General features: G+C 36.3%; 1 protein-coding gene across 4 annotated transcripts in view; it reads right to left on the reverse strand.

Moving 5' to 3' along the window:
* LOC123312415 (fibronectin type-III domain-containing protein 3a) overlaps nucleotides 1-21395 on the reverse strand; it is a 51701-nt gene that overhangs the window by 24339 nt on the left and 5967 nt on the right. The window contains exons 1-3 of one of the 4 annotated variants that reach the window (XM_044896824.1): nucleotides 21229-21376; nucleotides 8240-8555; nucleotides 487-665 (exon numbers count right to left, since the gene is read on the reverse strand). In XM_044896824.1, the coding sequence (XP_044752759.1) occupies nucleotides 487-665; nucleotides 8240-8375 (315 nt within the window). In that variant the 5' untranslated portion in view covers nucleotides 8376-8555; nucleotides 21229-21376. Of the gene's footprint in view, nucleotides 1-486; nucleotides 666-842; nucleotides 967-8239; nucleotides 8556-21228; nucleotides 21377-21395 lie in introns of those variants that run through there. The other 3 variants (XM_044896825.1, XM_044896826.1, XM_044896823.1) reach the window with 3 other exon arrangements.

A 21395-nucleotide genomic window follows, 5' to 3' on the forward strand; every position in this document is an offset into this window, starting at 1 on the left:
TGGGCTTTTTCACGACCAGTAATAACACTCCTTCAGAATTTAACTGACTCCAATGCCCATTAACACGCTCCATCCTTTTGTTTAATTATCGACATTCCTCAGAGTCGTAAACCTTGTGAATTGCCCCAACCGATGCGCTATGCTTCTAAATAACAATGGATTTTCCTGGATCAACTTGAAGAGTTGACTCCACTACAGCCTTGTAACGTGTTCTTCGTCCTTGTTTTTTTTTTATTGTTCATCATAGTGCATAATATTTCGATTTCGAATTCATTTGATTGGTTGATTATTCACTTTCGCAAATAATTATTTATTAACAAAGGGAAGTCACGAAGTTGGAAATTCATCTGAGAAACTTCTGAAATTTCAAACTCAGCTGATATAGATACTGGTGAGCCATTGTAAAAAAAAAAACGTTCAGGGGAGATTACCTACATGGAAATTCGAACAAATACTTTTCAACGGTTGCCAGAAGAAAGTACTTACGTAGGCCTGAGAATGAGTTTGTAAGCTGACCATCCCTGGCGGCTGTGGGGACAGTATGACATGTCTCAAAGTGCCATTTTCATCAACGATTTGTTGGACAACATGACCTGCAGGAACTGTCACCGGCATGGCGATAGGTGGAGAAGTATTCGTTGATACCATAGGAACAGTGACTGGTCCTGAAAAAGAATTACATTTTGGTATAGATTCGATGTTTAACATTAATCGATTTGATTATTTGCTTGTGGAAGACACGTCCCATAAAGCTCCCCAAGACTTTTCGAAATTGTTTCATGTTATTGTGGCTTCAAGTTAGGTCACAAATTAGGGGAAAATATATAAAAATTTTCATGTACCTTTATAAGGCCGATCTCAGCTGTCAACCTATCAACAGAAACCTGACAATCGTCACAATACTGCCTCACCTCATCCAATGAATCGAAGTAGTATTTAACAGAAACGATAGTTGTAATCTTCTTTTTCTGTACCAATTCAATGTCCTCTCTATTCTATACGATTACCTCCGTCTGAATCTCAAACTCACCGATTCTTTAGCTTCAAACTTATTTCACAATTCTACAGGATAGGTCTTACCTATTTATCATGATTGAATTCGAAAATGATTAACGTATGTCAATAATGAAACGAGGTGACTCTGATGTCTGAATTGAAAGATTGTAGTCCACGTTCCTTGGTAATTGTTCAGGAAGACAGAATGTTTGTTTACCGGTGGAGCATACAAATGGGACGCAAAACTTCAATCCTTATGCGTTTCGAGCAGGAATGTAACTGTTTTATCGGCAATGGATGAGATACCAGAAACTATTCGATATTCAAGGATATTCTAAGAATGAATGGAAAGGAGACATTTGAAATCGCCCTAAATTGGTTCTAGTTTTCACTGTTAAAAATTCATTATTCCATCTTTATATTGATGAAAAAATTGCATGCAAAATCCCAAAACGGATTCTAAAACTCCACAAATAGAAAGCTTCATTCCGCTTGTTCAACTAAACCATGTCACAGATGTAATTTTTCGTTTCCACAGGAGCTATTAGAATCTTGAAGAAGTACTTTGAGTGTTCTACCTGAAAGTTGTGAAAGAGAGAGAAAGCGTTCATATTGTATGCTTCAAAAAATTTTCCGATAAAGACGAAAACATGAGAGATAGCTCATTCTTAATTAATTCCAAAATAGTGAGAGCTGGGATGGATCAGCTAGTGACTCATACAAGACACATTCGTATAACATCACAATCAATCACAGGCTCATGTGTTGGTGAGATATGGAAATCGCAAGTAATAGTACAACATCGAAAAGACAAAGGCAGCTGTATCTAACAACCGACTATCGAAAATCCAAATACATAACGATGTCAAAGCCTCGAAACAACTATTAAATTAAGTCATCTACAACTCACAAATTAGAAATGAGTCAAATGAATCTTGCAACCACACTCATGATTATTAAAACGATGATTCATTGCTCAGGCCAACAGAGCGCAATATAGAAGATTTCATTCAGTAAAACGCACCCGCTGACATTCTGGGCGTATATGGAATTCACAGTATGAACATGTAATGTTGCATTCGCGTTTATCGGCCACTGACATGTCCATAGGGATTTGCAAATAGTCGATAGCTACGCTGCTTGCTTATTCCACTATTTTTATCTTATATGGAAACGACATTCACCATTTATCTTCAAGTGTGAAATGTGTCTTTATGCGATTTGCTCGAAAGGGGAATTCACATGGAATTATCACAATTGATATTATTCAAGCCAATCAATTTGTTACACAATAGAATGTCGTAAAGACATTTTCCCATGACATAAGGCAACAAAGCTACCCTATCTACACTCTGAGCATTAAATTGTGACGTAAAGGAATGAAAATGTTCGCTCGCTCTTAAATTTTTTACGACAATGGGTTGATAAGAGTGGAAAAACAGGCGAGGATCAATCATGAATGTTCCCTTGCATTGTCTTGTTGGTTGGGAGAACCAACTTATAAATAGAGTACCTAGCCAGCAATGAATGCAGCTATTGAAGGATTAATTGCCCAATTTGCTTGAGTTTCTTGCTATGGTGGCCCCCCAACTGCAAGAAACTCATTTACTCCTGTATCTACGTCCCCAACCTTCCTACCTGAAATTTTCAAGGTTCAAGGTTTTTGTTGAGAACTGAACACCATCGGTGTGGTTTCAGCTTAAATGAACTGTTGCTGATAGAAGATCATAAATAGAACTTCCAGAATCTATTCAATCTCTGAAGAGACGAAAGGTACTATAGTTATAGTTCCACCAATAGAATTCGCTATAGATTCTCGAGCAATTTCACCAAAATTTCGTATATTTCAAGGAGCTAATGAATTCTTTTTTTCTAGCTGTATCTTTCGTCTCCTTTATTTCACGACACCCAGCACTGAGCGGAAACGGATGCTATAATTTGTTGCCTTGTATCTGTGATTGTGATTGACAGGCTATAGGCGGAGGGGGGATTGTGAAATTGGTGGGTTCTTCGTAAAAAGGATATCGTCCTTATCAAAGGTACTAATGCACAGGAAAAAGGCGGCATTCTTTAGTGCCAGATATGAGAAAATGTAATTCAGTTATGGAAGAACACATAGAATGACACTTAGTATGAAAATTATTGAAAATTGAGGAATTAAATGAAGATAAACTTAATTTCCACAGTGTCAGTGCTATGTTAATGGGAATGATAGTTTAATATGTATTTTGTTGGTTATGTTTAGTCGAGGATATTCTGAACGATGAAGCAGTGCCACATAGATCACATCAGGTGTTTACTGCTATAGAGAGAACAGATTATTTTACATCGTACAGTGTATGATATTAGCTCAACTTGTTAATTCATGATGAAAATCCTAATTCTACATCTCCAATCAGCCTCAGTTCTGCTTCGAAACAATTCGTCACGTCCCAAATTAAACCAGATGATGAACGATGGTCATTTTTCTCAATCGAAAATTGATACTGGGCCATTCTTCATATGGAGAACGCCGGAATACGAAACGCGGCCTGTTAAAATGGTAATTCTAACTGATTATCGAATGTATCGCGGAAAATAATCCAATGAAAGTGTGGGCAATACGTATTGCAGACTTTCAAACGATGTGATGGTTGTTTTCGGCATGGGTGAACGATCCAGGAGGCGGTGAATGGAATCTGCGCGTCCTTGGCTCGGTCAGCCAGCCGTTGACTTTCGGAAACTTTAGGAACAACGATAAACAACGACCAAAAATATGATCGTATATTTTTTATTTGGGAAAAAATATTGGTTCGCAGCTTTTACGATCTATCACCCTGTATAGAGTAGTAAAATACAGGTTCTTTTATTGCAAATAGAAAAATTGATATTTTTCAGCTGTGTCACGATGCAAATTTTACATCAAGATATCAAGCCTCGTATCAAGCTCAATAGTATAATTTAATTTTTAATAATCCTGATAAAATATTAATCAGGAATGGACAGTCCCGTTTTATTCCTCAAAATATGTCCATTTCGAATGGTACTTGATCACGAATTACTTATATTCGATATTTTGTCGTGGTAGAGGCTTAAGGTATGGTAAAAGAAGGTTTATATAATGAAACAAGGACTTAAGAGAGTATTGTGGTTTAATTTGAGAGTATCCAACAAATTGCAATGAGCTGCCACATACTTTAGACTTGGAAACGGAAATTTTGATAAAAATCAGAAATTTATTCGAGTATCTAGGCATTAATGCAATTTATAACACTTTCAGCGAAATCTGTTATCAGAATCCGCTGAATCGCTGTCATCATGCATACTTTGTTATCATTATTATTATAAAAAAAACATTCATGAAAGTGGCCACGGCGATAATTTTTATCGGGTTATCATTATCAATTAAGCAAACTGCGATTTACCAATTATTATAATTGTGAGGTTATGGAAAAATATACACTTAGTCTGAACGTAACTTTATGCTTTGTGGGCAGAAACGTAAACAGAGTAATATTTTTGGGGGATCATATGCGAAGTGTTGTGACTTGTGACAAGATTCAAGGGACCAAATAGGGTCCCAGAATACTGACAGAAATTAAATTGAGCAGATGTGTGGCTTTTTGGATTAACATTCTCCTAGGAGGAGGCATTGCAAGAGCCCAGATTCAACACCATTGCACTTTTTCTTCAGATTTATTGATGAAATGAACCTGTCCATTAGATGGCAAGATGTATCCTCAAGATAAAAACCCACCTGCCAAATAAGGAAACTCCTTCCATTTTAAATATCAAAGTATACAAGCCAGAATCAATATTTCTGCTCAAATGCCATGTGAATTATAAATTTAAAAGACCCCAATTTTCATCATCATTGCATTTTTTGTGAAAATTGTCTCGTTTGCAGGATTCGATACAATCATGTCCTTGCGTTACCGAAATAATTCATTAAAACTACGAAATAATCGCAGGAAGTTTCTTCTCGGTGCGATTTGGAGCACTTCCTGTGCAAAACGAAAACGCGTTGATTTGCGATAACATGAATAGGGTTAATTCAGAAAATCACAAGGTTCTAGTTATAACCGGAGATCCAGGTCACGAATATGAATTAAAATCGAATGCAGCAGCTCGCATTCCTCAAGGGTCATCCATCAAACCCTCATTAACGAAACAGAATTCGAATAACATAACATCGATGTATGTATCGATAAATAGCACTGATTAATGCGAATGACATTAAAGTTTATCTCGATATGCAGAAATTCCACATTCATTTCCATATTATTTTGTAAATACCATGGAAGCCAGTCGTTTTTCGAACACCTGTTAGCCAAAGTTCGTTTTCGAAAAGATTAACGATGAAAAAGCTTCCGATACTGCATAGCAACTATGGGTGCATATTTTCCATAATCAACGGCCATAGACAACCTTGAAATTACATAATTTTATGCAGGATCAAACTCATGGATTTATTTTTATACGAGTGACATTTGATTTCGTTCTCTCCTTCTCTTAGTGAATGGAAAACGATTAAATAATTATGATATTTACAGTTAATGCCAGCATCGCCCAATCATTCGATCCAAAAGCCGTTAATTTGTACCTTATACGTGTAAATTGAAGATTTTAATAGGGGTTGTACTGTGACCTTGAGCCTTCCCATCAGAGCTATTTTTATCGCTGTGTCATCTACATAAAACATCCCAGTTTTTGCTAAGAGAACATATGTATAAGGAATGTTCCAGATAACTTGAAAAGCCGCTTAAAAATGAATTTCATTTTCGATTTCATTAGTAATCCTTTTAAATTGTTGAGCAGTGTATTTCATCCCCACAAGAATTGTGAGCATAGTTGTCAGAAGAAACACGACTAACGGCCGGTTTCATAATCAAACCTAAAGTCCCTTTAATTTTAAAGCTTCCTTTAACCCTACTAAAAATGACATTAAAGGAAGCTTTAAGCTTAAAGTGACTTTAAATTTGATTATGAAACTGGACGTTAGAGAGTTGTAGCTGAAAATAATTGACCCTTTTTGAGCTAATTTTCACTCAAAGCGAATGAATCTTGTGCTGAGGTGAAAAAACTAATCCCACAATAAAAGCAATCATGCAGAACAAAACTGCGATGATTTGCGGTGAGCATCAACACCCACTCAAATTATTCTAAAACGGCGATCTCTACGGAAGTCGTATCTTTTAATTACTTCCTTGCCGAGGCCGTGAACGATAAAGTCTGGCTGTTCAGCGTATCACTTAGTATATAGCGTATACGCACTTTTTTCAAAATACCTCAACTCTCACTCATTTCGAAAATTTCCTTATGGGAAAAATATCGAAAACCTATTCCAGGTTTCTTTTCAGATTAACTTTTTATTTTATGATTATAATTGAATTTCCATATACGCCAGTGAAACCTAGATATCAGATGTCTAGTTACCAAATTTTTTGATTTTTGACCAAAGAACGCTATATCGATTTGAACTCTATGATTGTCAATAATAATCAATGTCTATTAATATCACGTTAAGACGTCATAAGAATTTTGTTATTGAATGAATGGAGGCTATTAATATGATGATACTACGAGTGATACTATAATTTTTAAAGTTTAAATTTTAAAACAACCGGGTGTTTTGAAAATGAAGGACTTGCCAGTATTTTTTGTCTTGATAAATTTGCAAAAAATGTATTTTAAGACATCTGGTACATAGGTCACCCCAGTTAGCTGGATTAGAAGTCTACCTACATACACTGCGCAAAAAAAATAAACGCACATTCTGAAAATCTCAATTTTAATGAAAGTTAAAACACTTTAAATGGAAGAAAAATTCAGGATATCACCGAATCTTATGTGAAAGAAGAGAAATGAACAATTTTCAAAATACTGAAATGCTGATAAGTTATTTAATACTTGGTATTTCCACCCCTCGCGTTAATTACAGCTCGGCAACGACGGTTCATACTCAAAATGAGTGATCTTAAAATGTTCTGATTTAATCCTTCCCAGATTTCTCAGAGTTGGATTCCTAAGTCATTAAGAGTAGCTGGATGATTTTCTGAACTTCTCAACCTTTTATTGAGGTTGCCCCAAACCTGCTCAATCGGATTGAGATCTGGACTTCTTGCTGGCCATTCCATTCGAGAGACGTCAACCTCTTCAAGGTACTCCTGAACGATGCGCGCACCATGGGGTCTGGCATTATCGTCCATAAAAATGAAATTTTCACCAATGTAAGGGGCAAATGGCACTACATGCTCTTCAAGAATGTTCCTTATTAACTTATCAGCATTCATAGCTCCATTATCAACGACCACTAGGTCTGTGAGAGCAGTCATATTCCACCCCATACCATAATCGTTCCTCCCCCGAAACCAGTAGTATTCAGGAAATTGCACTGAGCATATCTTTCATGTGGACGTCTGTATACAAGGGAACGTCGATCACAATGGAAGAGGCATAATCTAGACTCATCTGTGAAGAGAACTCTTTCCCAATCGGCCTCTTCCCAATGGATATGCTCTCTCGCAAAATCCAAACGCACCCTTCCATGGGCTGGGGTAAGAGCTGGGCCTCTTGCCGCGACACGAGGCCTTAAATCATATTCTCTGAGGCGATTTCTTATTGTCTGAGTGCTAATTTGCACCTCATGAGTTTGCTCAAGCTGAATTTGAAGGAGGCGAGCGGTTGCAAACCGTTGTCTCAACGAAGAAACTCTCAAGTAACGTTCTTGAATCGCTGCAACATTCTGGACACACTTGTATGGGAAACTCCAAACCTTTCTGCAATTCTTGTGTATGTCCACCCTTCTTCTCGCAAAACTACCGCTTGGGCACATTCCTCTTGGGTCAAATTGCGTGTTTCGCGTTGCATAGCGATCGAGTGTAGAAAATCAAACGAAAGAAAAACTACTGATCACTAGAATTGATCGAGAACAACTGATTTTAGAATGGAGCCAATAGATACATTCAAAATCTGATAATATCATCTTTTATTATTCCTGCTGGGAAAAAACATCTGTATTGAAGAAAACCGTTGAAAGTGGATAACATATGCATGCATAATTCTGATAAAAATAATTATCATTGAGAACACCTTCAGTTGTAGAATAAATTTGAGATTTCCATAATGTGCGTTAATTTTTTTGCGCAGTGTACAAGTATATGTTATGATATAGCATCTCAAATCCTCCCAACTTTTTTTCTTGAATTCACACAGAGATGAAACCCAAACCACCACCAATCATTCCGAAAAATAAAAATCTCACCAAACTCCCTATGAATACATGTAGGATTGGCCATAAAGAATGAATTGTCGTAATATTCGCCAAAGGCATGATGTGGTGGAGGGGCACAATACATTTCGGCATTCTCCTGATGATCTACACTCTGATTAGCCACCATATCACCCTGTTCGAGCGTTTGTTCTCTAGAAGGATCTATGATTGACCGAATCTTCACGACGTCTCAAACAGGAAAGGAACACTGAATTCGAGAACACTTAGGACTTGTCGGCGCACTACACTAAACACTTATACACTGAAAAAATGGACGGTGCAAACTGACTCTGCTTGTGTTGTATGGCTGTGGATGAAACAAAACAAAAATGAATGAATTGATGTGCAAACAAATGGAAAAGCATAAATGGAAATTATAAGCATGTAAAAATGTGTCGATGGTGCATGTCTCTCTCTTTCCTGTGCTGATGGTTGTTCAAAAATGAAAAGAATGATTGTAAAGCTCACTTATGTAGGCGAATTGTGTTGTAACTCCCAAACTTCAACCATGCGGAACATCCAAACAAGTACAGTGCATAATAAATCAATCGTTTCAGAAAAATAACAATAAATTTGAGTTAGCAAGTTGAAAAAAATAACCATCTGAAAATATCCGAAATCAATTTGCAGGCACGACTATAATAGACAGTTTTTCATACTTGATGCATAAATAATTTCATTATTTTCGATAATAAAAAATTATTAAAGATCTCACAAGATAGATGCGCTCCTTCGAATTATTTTTATGCACATATAACAGAATCAAGTTTGTTTCTGCAATCTGTGTTCTTTTGACATAGGAGTTCTGAATTGCTTCGGTCCATTGGATGATTGAATTATTGTTAAATTTAGTGATTACCGATAAGGACACCAGCAACAAATTGCGAGTTTAATGACAAAAATCACCAATTATCGACTTGCCATATGGCAACGTTAGGTAATATAGGTTCATTTCAGATGAGGGTGCTGATTTGATAGGCAATTCAATACAAATTGCAACATTTTATGGGTAATTTGAAACTCCAATACCAACTGATTATTTTGTCATTATTTGTCAGACATTATTATTAATGCAGTATCTTCCATGTTAATTTTCACCATTTAGTATTAATGAGTAACCTGAAATGAAAATCACAGTTACAAAAATAAATGAATTGATACTTTCATTCATCTTTGTATGAACCAAATGAATTTGATGAGACATGCCTTCGTTGATGCTCCGATCAGAGTGAAAAGTATTTTGAAAGGTGAATAACCTGACCGATTCAATCAATATTGGCAGAGCGCAAGGCTTTGCCCTCTGATTTCTTGAACGTTGATTTTTCAGCGTCAATCCCACCGCCCTACCACTAAATTATAATGGTTACGAACTTACTCGGAATGCGCATTTTCGCCTGGTTATTTTGTTTACCTATGTCGTGCCCCAACGGCCAGAGACGGCTCGGAAAAACGCCACTTATTGGCTCGGAGGTATATTCTATATTCTTCTGACGAAAATGATGTATTTTTTATTGAAAATCTTTGAAACGTCACATTTTGAAATAACCATTTCAACCGTTTCCCAAAAAAAATTATTTTAAGTACTTAAAAATGAAAAATGAAAATGGGTGCTCAAAATTTAAAGCGTTTCGTTCCTATTGCACAAGTTGGCAACATCGACTGAAATATGCGTTGATAATAAATAAAGGACAACAAATACACTATCTTGATGAGATGGACAAAGATGGCTGTCTATGAAGTCTGCGACGAATGAGGAAGGTCGTAAAATTTTATGGGATTTTTAAGGCCGGTTGTTGTTGAGGCTCGCCAGTGAGTACGTGCCTTATGATGGACGTAAATCAACAGCTGTTATTTTATAATTTTTTAAGCCATTGTTCTTTTTCTAGTAGGCGCTGTTGCCAAATCGTAAACTAGAAACGAAGCGATTTAAATTTTAAAACCTCATATTTGAAGAATGATTATGAATAGTTTCCGAGGTGCATTTGAAAAATTCATGAATGAAACTCATAATTATTCAGTTTAAACTTGCATATGCTGTGATAACCCAAATTGAGGAGAATTCCCCATTCTAGAGGGAAAAACGGAGTAAAGCTCTTCAGCTTTCTCTTACCTCCAACCTATCGATGAGCATCATTTTTTTTAATAACGATCCTCGACTTTTTTGAAAGATTCGTTGCTGTTAATCTGATAGGATTATATCTCGAGGCACAAAAATTTCTTCGACTCCCTATGCCTAACTATTCCTCTTCAAATTATTGTTACCTCAGAGATTTCTTCCTCACATGTTTCCCATCTTCATTATCCTGCAGACTAGCGAAAAAAGTTAAAGACTTGAGCAAGATTCGAACCAGCAACCTGAGAAGCGACAGGACTATCACCTAGATTTGTGGAGATTTTGCTGTTGCATAAAATCATGATGGCTAAAGATCCATTTGCTGATTTTCAATTCCTGATCATCATATTTTCCTTATTCGACAAATATTTCGGTGATTTGAATACGAAATCCTGAGTATTGTCGAACGGTTGTTCGAACAATCAATATCTTGTGAAACCCGCAGCAAAGGTAGCAAAATCAATAAATAAACCCAGATCTAAACGGGTCAGATACTTGCAAATTCAGAAATACGGATGTTGTTCAGTTATTTTCAACCTATAGAGTGATTCGCGGAAAAACCAGCATTCAAACGAGAAAAATCAACATCGCGTTTAGTTTCCGAAAGCATCCAGATTTTTTCGACGAACAATACTCGTGTAAATATTCAAATTTCTGGTTTTACTCGTCAAATAGCCAGGGTCGGGTTCGTACGACCAAAGAAACGGCAGAATCGGCCAAGAATTCTGGATTTTAAAAATCGAGAACGTTTTATACTGGTAGGACAGGTTATTGCTTCAAGGTCCAGTAAACAGGAGTTTATTGTACTCTCGCCGATGCCTCCTCCGTGGGTACTTAGCGTAGGAGCTGGGGCGCAACTGACGGAAAACAGGCGCCGGGACCTTGACAACATAGGGGGGAAACAAGGAGAATTGGAGATGATTATCGGGAGAAATCTTCATCTAGGATGCCGATCAGACCCAATCTCCAACTAAGTTAGACAAAGAACACCCTGAAGATTCTAGTAATTTTCGGTGAAGAGTTACAGTAGGAAAGACCTGGATTTTCTCCGAGGAAAATGAACGCAACAAAGTTTCAAAAATTTTTGACAATATTTTGGGAAAAAATTTCACTAAGTAATTGTCGTCTGAACAATGCTTGAAGCAGCCGAAATTATTTCAAAAAGTGTTTATTATTATTCTCATGAAAGAGATGGTTCACTAGTTGAATGAATGATGAGGTTCATAATTGGATATAAATATTTATCGATGCTCCACAATCAATTATGACCAGAATTATCATCTGCCCTGACAGATTGTAATTTACCGAAAATAACAATCTCAAATCTGTATTAATTAAAAAGATACGTTGTCAGTTATTATGTCAGTAGCTCGGTTGCATTTTCGAACACCCTTTTTCAACCTTCCGAAATGTCATCAAAACGTTGAAGCACTGCTATTTAGGAAATGAATTCGAGTAATAGATGGATTAACAAAATTTTACGTTGAATGATCTTTATCATGCCAAAATTCACTATTGTAGTTCAACTCTACATTGTACTGGCCGAATTTTGGTCATACATATCCATCATCAAGGCAGTACAATAAAGAGTTGAACCACAATCGTGAATTTTGACTGAAAACCAGAAAGAAGGATCTCCATTAAATATAACGTCGATATTCTTCCTAACATGCTGCAGTTCCACCTTACGTTAGGATATTTGCAATTTTCTTGGTGTTTGAATATACAAACTTAACGCAAATTGCATTGTGGTAGTCTGTATGCAGGTCTCTTTGCTTAGGGTACATGGATAATGTTACTAAATTGTACCTATTGTGTGGACTAGAACAATTACATCATCAGCACATGCAACAATGCCAAAATTAGGAATGAACTCCTCCAAATGGATCATTTTAGCGCGATATCACGACTGATGGTGAATTTGAATGGGAAATAGACGTGGCAAATCACATTCCTTTCAATCTTTAAGAGATGTAAACGCTCACATTCTATAACAACTTCCTATAAATCATGGACTTTATTACCTGTCGAACGTATGATGAAATATGGGCTCTGAGTCACCCTGGAACAATACAGAAGAGAATGTTATAGTTTCGACAATTTCGCAAGAATAATGCTTTCCCGAAGTGGTTTACTGTTCGAAGAAACAATTCATACGTGACCTCAACATCATTTCGCAAAATATCACGAATCGGACGAAATGGAAGACTTGAAAAATTAGTTCAAAATTGAATTTTCAATTCATTCTTCCCCAAAAATTGAGTGCTACTAGAATATTTCAACAATCTGAGAGTTATAATCATCTTCGATGTCAATCACACTAGGTGGACGAAAAACTCCAGTGAAGTCAAAATAAACGTGCTCATTTCCCTCCAACAAACACAATAATATCTACGAATTTATGGATTTATGCAAATGAATGTAATCTGGCCAATGTATCGACAAATATTGCTCCAGTTATTATAGAAACACAAAACTTTGCCTAATCGGTGATTTGAAATTGAAAAGAGTTGCATTGAATAAGCAACAAATGTTAAGCGTACAGGATAAGATAACGAGTTGTATTCGTAATCGTGGATTCTCGGAACAATTAAAAAAAATCTATATAAGATCTGGAAAATCTCTTAACTGAAATTAAAAATAATCTATTTCCAGTGGAATTACGGAGAAAATCGATAAGTAGAAACACAGAAGTGAAGCAATAGATCGTAGAGTTTGATTACAGTTCTACCATTGATTTTGCCGAAAAAAGTTTGAATTCAGAGGTGGAGTAGACATAATATCTTATAGATTGAGTACCTTTCTCAAAGAATACGAAATAAGAACAGCTATAAGTACGAGGATATATTGAAAAATTCTTAGCCTACTATAGAACCAAAATTTCAATGTCAAAATATTTTATTACTCAACATATTCTCCTCTTAATTGGATACATTTATTACAGCGAACCTGCAACGTCTCTAGACCTTTAAAAAAAATGTTTCTTCTTGCTCTGCAAACCAAACCTCCACAGCTTTTATTACCTCCTCCTTGGAAGAAAATTTAGGACCTTTTAAACTTTTTTTCAGTTGAGGAAAGAGATGATAGTCGGATGGAGCCAAAATCTGGTGAATAAGGGGGGTGAAACCCTAAATCACGAATCTTTTGCATGGTAACATGAGATTTTTATGCAGGGTCGTTGTCCTGCAAAAACAAAATACCTTTAGATAGCTTTCCGCGTCTTTTCTCTTTAATTTTTTCCCGTAGAGAGATCAGAAATGTCGAATAGTAATCTCCGGTTATTGTTCCAACCTTATCCAAAAAATCAATCATGATTATCTACTCCATGGCAATCCCAAAAAACTGAAGCAAGAACTTTTCCAGCAGATTTTTGGACACGAAACTTCTTATGTCTTGGAGAACCAGAGTGTCGCCATTCCATCGATTGTTGCTTTGTTTCTGGATCGCAGAAATGTACCCAAGTCTCATCCATAGTAACAATTCGGTTTAAGAAGTCAACATCGTTTTCAAATCGAACACAGATCGAACGCGATGCTTCTACCCTTGCACGCTTTTGGTCAACATTCAAACATTTGGGGATCCATTTTGCAGCAATTTTTCTCATGTCCAAATTGACGTGAACTATATGATGAAAGCGTTCGTATGAAATATTCAGTGCTTCAGATATCCGTTTTAGCCCAATTCGACGGTCTGATAAAATCATGTCATGAACTGCATCGATATTTTCGGGGACTGACACTGAAACTGGCCTTCCATGGAAAATTTACCTCTTTTGAAGCTTGCAGTCCAATTTTTCACGGTCGCATTCGAAGGACATTGATCACCAAGGGTGTTAAGCATATCTTCGTAAATCTGCTTACCTCTTAACCCTTTTAAATACAGGTACATACTTGATGATGGCTCGATACTCCATTTTTTTGATTTTCACAATTTCGGTGGACATCTTTTTTTTATTTATTGCGTAACTCTGGTTTCCTTTTTTGATCTCAAACTTCACAGTGACACTTCTAATGAGTTGTTCTTCGTTGCTATGGTAACGTAATATTTTTTTTATGCATGGAACTGGTCTAGGCTTACTAGATATCAATACAACCTCGTAGCTAATGTTTGATTTGTGAACAAAAATAATACTTTTATTTCCTAATCAACTAGAAAAATCTCAGCGTGTTTTGGAAAAGGTTTCAATGCAGATCAGAAATTTTGTAAAAAGCCAATTTTTCACAAAAATATGAGAAAAACACTGTGCTTCTGTACGCTTCAAAATCGATATTAAAAAAATTCAGATGCCTATAACTCTGAAACCATTTTCCAGTTAAGCTTTGACTTACTAACTTAAATCACCCACGATTTCGCACGTGCACTATACAACGTGTCTTATAAAACGTGGTAAAGGCTTAAATATGTTAGGCCCCAGGAGTTGAAGCTCGAGATACGTGATCTTCTAAGGATAGGTGGCGGGGCAAAAAATCATTAGCTCATTTATATTTTTCATCTGGACATCGTCGGGTCTAGTCATGGAGGATTATAGATGACCTTGTTGAAAACGAGTTGTGTCGCCATAAAGGTCGTTCCATCTTCTGGCATTTCGGAAAGAACTGACGAAAAATTCCGAGCCCATTCCCCTCCCAAGCAAAGGAGTTGAGAATTCAAGCCAGACCATGACGAGCAGTCTGACAAAACAATTCGTTACTTATGCACAAATTAACTGAACAATTCCGATTGACTCTTTCGAGTTTGTGTACTCGCATCGAGTTCAGAGGTTGGAATAAAAGCTGTCGGTAAGGTTCAGAGGGCCATAGTTCCTGTGATATGAACGTCATCGCCCACCAGGAAGTTGTCGATGTGATGTATGGTGCGTCGTAGAAATACGCGTATCTCCGACAATAATAAAAGCGTGAAATGATAATACTATTAGGGAATTAAAGGATTGAGCGATAGGAGAATATGAACGAGTGAATAATAAAGAGATAATCATTTAATTCACTCCTGTAAACATCGAGTATTAACAGCTGCGAAAAAATCTCTACAAAATTCTATTTCAACATTTTATTCGTTTTGATCCAATGCCAAGTATATCGTCAAAGGTAGATTGAGGTAACAGGTTATAAGTAATAGAGTCATTCGGGGTAACTGAGCGCAGAGGGTAAGTGTGCGCAGTGCGTATATCTCGACTATGGAATGTATGAAAGAGGGGTTCATTTGGGTGAAGCAAAGGCGCAGAATCACCAAATAAGTTTTTCATAGTAGTGCGCCCTGCGACGTTTCGTTAACTTTTTATATGCAATCAACCAAATTCACTAGATTTCTTGTTAGTTTTTAGTATCTCTGCAAATTCTGCCAGGTCCGAGTTCCGAGTCCGATAGTGTTAAACTATATTTAATTCGATCATACGCATATTAATCTAAATATATAATGAAAAATTTTAGGTTCTCTTAGCTGCTCAACTCTATACGAACGTCAATTCAAATTTTGGCTTACTGGGAAAAGTGTGCGCATAGATTCATTATATGGGCATTAGTTCAGTGAGGAATAAATTATGACATTGTTGATTTTCTTAGTTAAGACTCGATCAGTATTGTCCTATTTGTTCAGAAAAATATGAAGAGCCACCAACAGGGGAATGTATCAAGTATTGTGTTCACCAGGAATGGTGGCACGAACAATAGGTAATGCAGTGCTTGTAATAGGCGCTTCTGTATTGACAATAAACAGCATTTCTCTAATATTGTAACATTTTGATGTCATTATTTTGTAATTTGTTTTGATTGTGTGGTTCACTAAGCACTGCGTCCACCTACCCCGTGAGGGTGCCCACACTTACCCGCAATACGGGGTATGTGAACGCACTCCGACTTTCACTATTAAATTTTTTTTGCGGAAAAAAAAACGATTTTGTTTGTTTGCTCTTTGATGATTTTTTATAGATTAGAAAATTCTCTATCTTATGAATATAATTTAATTTTCCTAGCTTCAACATTTGAAACAGGGTATGGCTTGAAAGGCATAAGTACAGTTGTTCCGAATGACTCTATAGGGACAGTGGGTAATGTTCTCGGTAATGTTTCAATGTAACAAATTGAGGGTGCATTCTTTTATGTTACTTAGATATTTTTCTTCTTTTTATACAGCGTATGAATGAACAGATTACCATATTCTACTAACCAGAAAAGAGAACCAGCAACACGAAACATTAATATTAAAAGTTGTGGTTATGGTCATGGACCATTTGGTACTTCCTCATTTTACAATGCTATTACATTGAATGGATCTTTTCCCTATTGTTCAAACGGAAATAAGTGCAACGTAAATGAGGTCCCTAGAAATCATGGAATGAAATATGATTTACAGCTGTGTTATGATTAACTGTATCGTTATCGACGAGAGGTCAAATAATATGAGATTTGTATTGTGGGCGATTTGCTTCTTGGACATGTATACCACCCAGTTATTATCAGGAGTAAAGGAATAGAGCAATCACACCAGAAAACATTTCTTTTAGTTTTTGTTCCAGTCTGTACTTGGCATCGAGTATGGACAATTCCATGGATGCCCAAAAATTTAGGTTTTCAAAAACGCTGCAACTTTTATAGAGAATCTTTTCGGAATATTCGGAAAAACCAGTAAACAGGAGATTTTTGTTTTTGGGTCAAAAAACGAATTTTGTGAGAAGCTATATTAAAGATGATGATATGAAAATTTCAAAACAGGGTTAGATTTTTTCTTTCCAGCTCATTTTAGTGACTGAAAAAACCCAATAGGAAAGGAAGGCTGGAAATATGTAGTTTTCTGGCATTTTCTAGACAAAAAATCTTAGTCGATTCAATTCATTGCTATGTATCGACCATGATACACAGTTTAGATAAACTACTCAAGAATATCCTATAAAAATTCCACGGACCTTAGTGCAACCGCTTGGTTTTGACGAATTTTTAACAGCAATGGTTACAGCGACCTCTGGCATCGCAATTCACAAACTAACGGGGTTTCCCCGGCCAAGTGAATGTTTATCAATGCAATTCCGATAACCGACAACGCTGATTTAGCCGATCTCAACGAACCGGTTGCATTAAATTAAATACTTTTTCGAACGCTCGATGCATATAGTCGATATAGGGCTTCTTGGAATTGTTTTCGTTTGGTTTGGAGGGGAATGTTCGAAGGACTTCGAATATTCGAGTGTTGTTATTATGATCGCGTTACCAGGTTGAAAAAATTGGCGATATCCGTCCTGCACTTTGACTGTAATTCGGGCAACGCTGCAAATTTGACGAAGCAGTGGCGAAATATTCCAACTTTTGGCCAAAAACGTGAATTCATAAAAATACATAAGACCCTTAACGTTTTTTCGTGTTTTTCCACGTATTTTCCATTCATTCTGAGGCTACGGTGATCACACACATTTTTGCTGTTGGTAGCACTGAAACGTTTCGTTTTAGGGAAACCCCCTCATTTGGAGGTGATCATCATCACCATCCATGGTAAAATATTGATAACGAAATTTAATTTCCGCGCCAACCTCATGCACATTTCGAGTGTTTACGTTTTGATATGGATAGATTAAAGTGAATTATAAAAATCTTCATCCACCGTTTCCTGCAAACAATAAGATGAATCATCGACGTATTTGTTGGAAAGTTGCTTCAGTTTTCCATGAGAAATCGATTGACATTGATCTCTAGGAAAATCTGACCCATTCCTTTGTTTTCATGTTTATAATATTCATCTCCACAATATATACTATCGAGGTGGAAGTAAAATTTTAAAGAGTGTTATGGGTGTGTGTGTAGACTCGAAAATTTCGTTCAAAATATCACACGAAATAATAAGTAGAAGAATTGCATTTGCAAAATTTGGAAAATTCACATGAAATACACGAGCGCAAAGGCAAAACCAAAACTTCTTGAGTTCTTACAGAGGAACAAGATTTCACACGTAGATCATATCATATGGTGAAATCGTATTCAATATTCAATATATCTAGTCTGAGACGAAATTAAAGTCCTATTCAGATCTTGCACAAAGTAGGAGAGTCATCTAATGCATCTTATCAGCTGCTCGAGCTCGTGAATGATCAAAGGTTTATTTCAAATCGGGAAAAAAACAAACAATTTCCTCGATGAATATGAGAGTTTATTTTTAATCATATAGATCCGGGAAATATGATTATTCGACATGAAGCAAAAAATAAAAATACTTTTGAATTACATTCGATTTAGGAGTAGCCTAAATAATTCATGGGAAATTATGGTTTAAACGTAATGCATCAGTTTTTTCCACCGACAGATTTCGAACAAAACGATAAAGGTCAGCTCGAAATGGAAATATAACGTTATAAAATATAACAACTTTTCGCAATTTCATCGAAATTGCAGAATTGGTTTGAAACGATTCGTGCCAATGTAATTTTATGAATCAATTCAGTGGATTGTTCCGGAAAATTATGGTAAATGGCTCATCTGGTACGGAAGAATGTCGATAGAGAAAATGGGAAATATGGGAATACCATCTCCTCAACTTTCAAACGTTTAAAATGGGTTGAGTGAAGATAAACTCACAGTATAATGGCAAGGCACCTTTTTTCGACTTGTCAATTTTCCTAAGCATAGCCAGCAGAACTCTTGACTCATGACGTCAATCTTATACCTACAGGCACAACTGTTCCATTTTTGTTATCGAAGAAATCAACCCTAGATTCTCGATTTTGAAGGGGGTTACGTTGCACTGCGTCCTCAAGGTCTATTGTCTCCTCACCCCACAATCAGAACTGTTTTTGCTGCTAGAAATCAACCCTAGCTCCACTATAGTCAATTTGGAAACATAATTATTCATTCTCATGAGTTTTGATCCATCATAACTTTGATTCGTTATGACTGGCACTTTAAATCACCGTTATTTTTTTCATTCAAACACCTTGCTTCAAAACTGTTCGAGAAAGCGATTAGTTTTTCTGAAAAATGTGATACAACAAAGGACCTAACCTCTACTGGCTGATAAAAGCAGACAAATAATATAAGATTGAGTGTACTTCACTCCTTTATTTATTGTTTTCCATTCTGACAACTTGAATTCAGACCCCAAAGTCAACTTCTGTGTGTTTCCCAGCTCTGTCTCCGCAATCTTCCTAGAAGAAATTGCATAGGTGACATCGCGAAGATACCTGAGAAGATGACACATTCCATAGGTATCTTCCGAACGGAATATCCCGTTCAGAAGCCAAAGGCGGCATTCCACTTGGTCGGATTCCCATACACCGACTTCTTCAGCGAACACAGGGTGGTCCGTATGTGTACAACAGAGGCGTCCGCCATTCATACTTTCGCCAGAAGCTTCCAAGACACCGATCGATAGGATAACGTTTCTATAGAAGAATCTGAGGGTGTCCTTAGGGTTACAATAGGTTCGTTGTTCCCTAGACATGATAAAATCTTCGGGGGTACCCAATAATTTTGTCTGACCTCGTAGCAGTCACAAAGTTTCACGAATATTGATATAGTACATTCCTGAGGGTGAAACTCTTTGTATTACTGTTTCCCCTCAGCTGAAAGGACATATGTAACAAACAAAGTGTTTGAAAAAATTCTCGGTCGAGTAGGCTGTGAAATTCTGACAGTTGACGTGAAATTCCAAAACAACCTCAACTATCGAAATTGACTTCAGAATTTTTTTAATGCATGTAATAACATTCGACAATATTCGAAATGATCTAATGAAAACCCCACATCTTTAACTAGTTAGGTACTTATTTGTTTTTTCCAAACTCTTCCAACCATTTCACCGAACATCAATCTACCATATTTTCGATATCCACTTGTTTAGATGCTAATGCACAGTTTAATCAATTTTTCTCAATCAATTAACGGTTTATGTTTTTCTTATAATTCAAAACGAAAGCAAAAGTAAAATAAAGTATGTGTATATCAGCAATTCTCATGCCAATCATTAAGAACATACATAATGTTTTTCAGATAACACAAATCGAAAACTTCAACTTGTTATCTCCAAATGTTAAATATACCAAAGGGATAATAGAAAAAAAACGGTTTTTTTTTCCGAAACCTGACAGTACGAACATCACAATACAATTAATTTCAACATATGCAATTAACATCTGAATACTGACAGTTTTGTTATTCCATTTTGGTAGATTTTTCAATTTTGTTTTTATCTTGAACTTTGTATCGCTGAATAGTGAAATACACAATTCGAAGTTTAGTTTTCCTTTGTTCGGAAAACTTATCAATAATTGCCCACTGTCTACTCAAAATTATACTGAAATAAAAAATGGTAATAAAAAGTTTTTGGATTATTTGAAGGAAGTCAATCTCAGTTTACCATTTCAATTTGAAATGATTCGAAATGAAACCAGAGAAACAATTTACTCTATGTAAAACGAAGTTAAAGTTAAAACATTCCCAAATGGAAAAATATTTTGGCTACAAAACTATCGAAAAGTTTTTGAAGAACACATTCCACCTTCCATAAGTCTTTTAATTCGATAGCAGCCAGTGCTTGGGGGCAAATTCAACAGAGAAACGGGAACAGTTTTTAAAAGAAGCCAACGACCTCAGTCATACGCATTTCCAACCATTACCTTCCTTTTACCATCAAATTCTTCGCAGACTAGTCCCATTCCCAACAATCAACATATTACGATCAATTACACATAAGCCATCAGTTTGGAAAGAGAGAGTATCATAAATCGTTGATCAAATCAAAAAACGTATCAAAATTAGTGTTGTTCAATCAATTCAATTCACCCGGATCTAGCTCATTCAGGATTTAGGTTATGATAGTAATCGTAAAAAAGCTACTAAGTCAACAACCAAACGTCAAAAACCAAACAGCAATGGTGGTTAAGTAACCTCACCCTTAGATTTTCTCAATCAATCCAAGTAACTAGTGTTTCACTGATAAACATAGTTACTTATTTGACACGTAAACAAAAAGACTTATCGAAACACAACTAACGTACGAACACACATCACTACTATACGTCGTAGCTGAGACTCTGAAGAATTTCTGAATTAGAAACAG

Source organism: Coccinella septempunctata, chromosome 4, assembly GCF_907165205.1.
Source record: "Coccinella septempunctata chromosome 4, icCocSept1.1, whole genome shotgun sequence".
Taxonomy (NCBI): Eukaryota; Metazoa; Arthropoda; class Insecta; order Coleoptera; family Coccinellidae; genus Coccinella; species Coccinella septempunctata.